At 36.3% G+C, this 6,949-nt stretch overlaps 1 protein-coding gene across 1 annotated transcript; it reads left to right on the top strand.

Annotated features, from left to right (window-relative positions):
* Positions 1–5,176: 5,176 nt before the first annotated feature.
* LOC113700882 (protein FAR1-RELATED SEQUENCE 5-like) lies at positions 5,177–6,217 on the top strand. The gene has a single exon (XM_027221311.1). The coding sequence runs from the start codon at positions 5,177–5,179 to the stop codon at positions 6,215–6,217; it is 1,041 nt and encodes a 346-aa protein (XP_027077112.1).
* The last annotated feature ends 732 nt before the right edge of the window (positions 6,218–6,949 follow it).

Raw genomic sequence — 6,949 nt, 5'->3', positions numbered from 1 at the left:
GCATTTAAACCAAAAGGCATAAGTAAAATATTTGTAAAACTTATACTTACTCGTAAAACTTTAAAATCTCCATTTGAGTCGAAATGACAAAGAAAAAGTATTTCTATTAGTCGTTAAGTTTATTTTTCCAAGGGTACAAGTTTCGGCTAAGTTCTCACTTATATTTCTCGATAAAAGAAGATGCAAATATCCTAAATGGTTCACGTGATATTCGCTCTCAAACCTTACTCGAGTCACAAGTATAGCTGTTTAGCCCTCGAGCGTAAATTTGGGTAGCACGCCCTTTGTATTTACCTATTTTTCAGCCATTTATGGCTTCAAGTTTTCCTCAGTCAGACCCAAATTTATACACAAAATCATCTCATTTCCATAGCCGTTCAATAGGCTCAACAGCATACAAGTACCAAACCAAGTTAGGAACATGTGCGGAAATGAAGTTTGCGTCAAAAAATAAAAGACAGATTTGACGTTGTTTTACGTAATGGACACAACCGAGGCTACGCTTATCGGATTGAGGTACAACTTATACCATTTCGAAGCTAAGACAGAGGGCTACAATTTTGATAAGAATCACTTAGTCCAGTTTCTAGTGTATCCAAGTCATATTCCCAATTTACAGAACCAGAATCTCACAAACAGGTCAGTTAACCGCGCTATACTTAAATGACAATAACTCAGGCTACCGAAGTCCAATCGAGACGATTTTAGGGGCGTTGGAAAGCTAAGACATAGCACTAAGACTTTTATGTTTTGGCTAAATGCTAATTCAGTACGCATCAGGGTGAACAGACGCGGTCAGATTGGTGAAATGTCAAAACTGTCTCTAAAGTTCTTTCTATGGCAGTCAGGGGTATGTTTGTCTTTTCACATGCTACAGTGCACGGATTGAGTTGAAATTTTACAGGCACCTATAAAATATCATTCTATACAACTTTCATGTTTTGTGCTAAGTTTAACTCGGCCTCTATCAAGGTCAAACAGAACCAGACAGAACAGAGCAACTTGGTTTTCAATTTCTGGAATTTGCATATTTACTCTAGAAATTCATATCTAACAAGTGCTCTATCATCAAACTCACCAATTACTAGCTCAATAATATCAATTAAGAGATAGATAACCATAATCAAGACTTAAAATATAAACCCTAACAAAATATCCCAACATATCATTTAACCCACGAAATTTTCCCCATAAATCCATCAAAATTACAACTTTAAGCTTCTAGCTTACATATATAAGAAGTAGAGGGAAGTTTCTTACCAAATTCACCTTAATCCCTATGTCAAGAAGCTGCCAAGACCTTCCTCTTCCCAAATCACTCCACCAAAACCCTTAAACTTCCTTGGAGATCAACTTTTGTGGAGGAATTTGCAAGATTATCGGTTGAAACTCAAGATTGAGGCTTGAAATTGAAGTGCAAAAATGAAGTTTTCTCTCCCTTTCCCCCTCTCAAGTTTCGGCCAGCAATATGCAGAAATGAAGAAGAAACAAAGCTCTAGAAAAGATAAGAAGATTGGAGTTAATTTGGTCAAAGGTTTGACAAGTGTCACAATTTAATTGGAAGTCAAAATTTTCTTTTCTCTCTTGTTTTTTTGGTCCACATTTTCGGCTGAAAGGAGAAGATATTTAGGGCTAATTTTGTTCAATTAATAACAAGGGGATTAAGGTAACAAAGTGGTGTTCAAGTGGTGCACTCATTCGGTAACAAACGGTATCCGTCGATTTGAGCCGATTTTCCTTAAATCGCATCTACTAGGGGTTTAACTTATAATTCACTAATTTATTATTATCACTTCTAATCACACACTTAATATCATCTAAAACTCGCTCTTAATCACCAAATTTGATTCACACTCCGTACCGGATAGTCACACCACGGCTAGGCGTAAAACCCTAATTCACGCTAACTTAAAAAATGAAAAGTGAAACCCTACTTTTTAGATTCATTTGCACTTATTGTAGGGTGATTGGGTAGTAGGGCTATTATAAAGTAATAATTTCCAAATGAAAGGGGATTTTTAAGAAAAATATAAGAAATTTTACGAGTCCTCACATATATGGCTTCCTTCTGTTTTCTCATGGACCTCCATGGCGCCACCAATAAAAACGAGACAAAACAATGATGACATTGATAAAGAAGAAATGTACATTTCTCCACTACAATGAAAGGTATAAACAGTGCAACCAATTCTAACGTACTTTTTTTTTTGGGTGCTAATTGATTCTGTGTTTGCTCTCCTTTGTTGTAAAATTTGCAAAAGCTAATTATAAAACGTGATTATAGAGAAAAAACTAGAGCTAAAGTTACTCATAGGTAGATTCTAGATTTTGGATTATTTTGGCTTTTAAAAAATTTAAAAATTAGAAAAGAAAAGTGAATGTATAAGAAAGAGCCTATAATAATCATATCTAGGGTCTTTTGTAATCATTCTTTATCAAATATTATATCAAACTTGATTGGATATTCCAATTGTTGAAAGTTTTCTCTCGTTTCTATGAATCTCAAATTCATGCCAGGGTTTCGCTCTTATAATGATTATCATATGGAGGGTATTCGTGTATCCCATTTTTTTGGGTCAAAAGTTCGTGTATCCCATTTGCTTCCTACGCTTCCGCCACCATAACATGTGGCATTAGAGTAGATTTTTCCTGTGATAATCATTGATGCACTTCAGCCTAACCTTGATAAGTTTGGCATTAGCCTAGATCACATCAAGTCTATCGAGATTGTATTGAAGCATGTGGAGAATGGATACGGGGACCGCTCCTAAACGGTCTCCTCACAATAAAAAACGTGAGGCGAGAAATTATCCAAGTCAGCAAGGCTTAAGCAGGGGTAAAAATGACGCCGTTCAAAATGAAGAAATATTGACTTCCAAACGGGATCAGACGGAGCAAATGGAAGTTGAAATTTTGAATTAGTAGTAGAAAACAAAATCGAGGGAAGAGTCTTGGTGTGTTGCTGAAGGTAGCAATTGACAGAAAACTGGGTAAAGAGACAGGCGGCAAGGTAGAACCAAACAAAGATGAAGCCAGATTTTGTCTTTAAAACTTAATAGTAGAAGCAGCAAACTCTTCGAGTTAGGTGCTGGGTTGAGACTATTGTATCCATTTTGAATGCGTGCAAGGCAGGTGACAAGGTAGAAGTAAATAGACGAAATTCAGCATCCCTGAGGAGAGATTTTGTCCTTCAACTTAACAGCAGAAGCAGTTGCGCTCTCTGAGTTCGGCGAAATGTGAAGCCTATTAGCAAATCAAGGTAACGTGACTGAACCATGTCAGTAACTGTGGCTAATCATTTGTCACCCAAATCCACATCTGTTAAATGAAGGATGAAATTAGAGTCACTAAAGACATAATATGAAGATGATTAGAAGAATAGTGAAGTTGTACCATATCTGTGTGTGTGTACCGTATTTGTGTGTGTGTGAGCATTCACGTTTTTTCAGTGATGGACTATAATGGGATAGTAGTGATTGGAATACCCAGGGGTATGTATTCAAGTAAACCGTCGAACGAAATTAGAGAAAGATGAGAGAAACAAAGCCACATTTAACAAGTGAATGAATGTACATGCTGTTATAAATTAGTTACATGTTATAGTCACCGTATTACAATTGATATAAATCATTGTGCATTCAGTAATTGGTCCATGCTCATAATGCAATCTTAGTTTGCCCTTCTCCTAACCATGTAGGGTATAAAATGGAGGTGTAGAGTCGAATGAGATCAAGCAGAGGAAAAGACCGAGCTATGTGAATAATAAATGGGTGTACCTGGTGTTGTAAGTAAATTACATGAGATAAAAAATATATTACAATGAGTAGAAAATACTTATTTGGTCCTCAAAATATAGAAATGGTAGAAAATACGGAGTTGGCTAAGGCCTATGTCATTAATGAATGATATAAGGTCGAGTGAGTTAAGGAACCTATAACCTAAATATAATTACCAGAGTGGATGTACATACAGTGAAAATAGACTTATATCAAGTGACCAACACATTACAGTCCGTATAACTTAGTGTACATGTAGTTGTATTTGTACATAGATAATGCTGTTGTCTTAGAGTAAAAGTAAAGTGATGTGAATCATTAATCATATTGATAAGCATAATAATAGAATTTGTCATACCAGTACTGTATGATTCATAACACATTATGAATTGTAATATACATGTATGCTATCGTTTATGTAAATACTATTCATGAAGTGTTGCAAATTAGGGTGTTTGATGCATAATTGGTAGGAGTAGAAGTAATGGATTGCAGTAAATTAGCAGAAGATTGGATCCCTGAATTAGGAATGGAGTTCAACAGTGAAGAAGATGCGTACAAGTTTTACAACAAATATGCCTTTAAAATGAATTTTAGTGTATGCAAAGACTGTAAATAAAGACAAAGACGGTGTGACCACGTCAAGAAAATATAGTTGCTTCAAGGAAGGTGTGAAGCGCAAGTAAAAAGGTGATGTGATGCTAAAGAGGACACGAGTGCCGACGAAAACAGGGTGTGAAACTAAAATGGTTATCGTGTTGCTTAGAGGAACAATGAAGTACCATGTGCATAACCTTGTCTTAGAGCATAACCATGAGTTGCATATTATGCAATGTTCGCACATGATGCCATCACAAAGAAAAGTGAGTTAGGCTCAAGGATTCCAAGCTGAAATAAGCGAGGATGCTAGGTTTTCATTGAAACAGAGCCATGAGCTTATGGGAAAGGAGACAGGTGGGATGGGTAATGTGGGATATACTCGGGATGATGTTAAACGATATTTTCAAACGAGATAGGAAATGAGCTTGAAATATGGCGAAGTAGGTAGCATGCTGAATTATTTTCAAGAGCAAACACTCGAGAATCCATCATTTTTTCATGCCGTATAGCTGGACTGTGAAGAGTAGATAACAAATATCTTTTGGGCTGATGTACGAATGTTAATTGACTATAACTTTTTTGGAGACGTAATCACATTCGATACAACCTACAAAACAAATAAAAAATATTGCCTACTTGGAGTATTTGTGGATTTTAACCAACATAGGCAAATTGTGATATTCAATGTTGCCCTTATGTATGATGAGACGATAGATTCTTTCAAATGGATTTTTGGTACATTTTTAGAAGCAATGTGTGGAAAGCATCTAAGTACCATACTAATCGACCAAGATCACGTCATGGCAACTGCTGCTTCACTTGTCATGCCCCAAAAGTTTCACGGTCTATGTACATTTCACATAAGGTGTAATTTTATGAAATATCTTGGCAATCACTACAAGAAAAATAGTGACCTTCCATACATGTTTGGTGCCTGCATGTATGAGATTGAAGAAGTGGAACAATTCAACAGGGTGTGGGAGGCGATGGTGAAGAAACATAATCTTGAAAATAATGAATGGCTTTTCAGGCTGTATCGAATTCGTAATAAATGGGCAATGTGCATGATGAAAGAAAAATGGACTGCGGGAATGCGAAGCACCCAACTTAGCGAAAGCCTAAATGCAGCAATAAAAAATCATTTAAAACTGGATCATGACCTTGTGCAGTCCTTTAGACATTTCAATAGGGTGGTTGATGATAAGAGACATAATGAACTCATCGCAAAATATGAAATGAGGCAAAATCTCCCTATGGTAGGGTTGAGGCAAACACCTATGCTTGTGCATGTAGCAGAAACGTATTCACCAACCATATTTGTTGCATTTCAAAATGAATATGTCGAGTCAACAGCTATGGTTATATTGAGACAACAAGATGCGGGGATGTTTGTGGAATTTGCGGTGATGAAGTATGATGGAGGACTTGAAAGAATAGTGGTATTCAATCGGAATGATCTAAATGTACGCTATAGTTGCAAAAAATACGAGAATGAAAGAATTTTGTGTGGGCACGCTTTGAAAGTGTTTGATACCATGGACATAAAGACAATTCTTCCTGAATACATTAAGAAGCGATGGACAAAAAGAGCTCGGGCTGGGAACTGTTTTGATCGGCGAGAACGAGAAATTGTGGCTGATCCAAAAGTAATCATTTCAACTTGTTTTCGGGAGCTCGCTCCATCCATGATTAAGGTCGCAACTCGAACATCAATGTTGGAGAACACCAGCAAAGTAGTAATCACCGTCATATTTGATTTGGCAAAGAGAGTTGAGTTCCTCCTCTCAGAAAGTGAAGAGCAACCTTCGCAAAATCATAAAAATCTGAATGTGGAGGAATGAGATAAAATTGAAATTGTAAATAAAATGGGAGAGGCAGTAGTCGCAAGAGGCATTAAAAAACGAGCCGGTGGGAAGAGAAGTAGAGTGATGCGAAGTTGGGTCGATAAATTTGATAGAGTAAAAAAAAAATCTAGATTGTCAAGAACTGCACAGACTATGGTATAGATCCAATTTTTATGATGGTAAACATTTATGCAAAAATATTTTTATTATATTACCGTTAAGTAAAGTTTAGGTACCATTCATTGTGAAATAACATTATTGTCGTGTCAATAATACAGGTCTCAGAATTGGAGCCGACATCGGTTGAATTTGATGAACACATATTTATGGGATGCCGTTCATTTATTGAATCAGTTTCGGTTAGTATAAAATGGTCAAGGCTTTAGTTTTTATTTAAATGTTTCTAACAACAAAATTAGTTACATGGATGTTATATTATGTGATAATTTTGTTACGCCTGTCATCCTCTCGGATATACCTATTTTGTCCGTCTTATACAATTATTTGGCCCTTCAAAACTCGTAGACGTATTCAAGAAGCCAGTCAGTGAATGGCCCTCCAAACGTTGTTGCTCCCGAAATCGAGGAAAGTGAAATGGTATGCATACATTTAGTAGGAAAAATAAAACTTTGTTGTTCGTATCGTACAATTCCTTTCGGAGTGTTGTAATGGTTGGCACCTGAACGCTTCAAAACATATATATTATGTAGTTAACGTATGCTCGATTCT

Source organism: Coffea arabica, chromosome 7e, assembly GCF_036785885.1.
Source record: "Coffea arabica cultivar ET-39 chromosome 7e, Coffea Arabica ET-39 HiFi, whole genome shotgun sequence".
In the NCBI taxonomy this organism is placed as follows: domain Eukaryota; kingdom Viridiplantae; phylum Streptophyta; class Magnoliopsida; order Gentianales; family Rubiaceae; genus Coffea; species Coffea arabica.
The sequence above is the reverse complement of the archived record's forward strand: the minus strand, read 5'-3'. Positions and strand labels throughout refer to the sequence as shown.

What these genes read in the sequence shown, in the direction of transcription:
- LOC113700882 (XM_027221311.1), top strand. Translation starts at nt 5,177, where the DNA reads ATGGCAACTGCTGCTTCACTTGTCATGCCCCAAAAGTTTCACGGTCTA.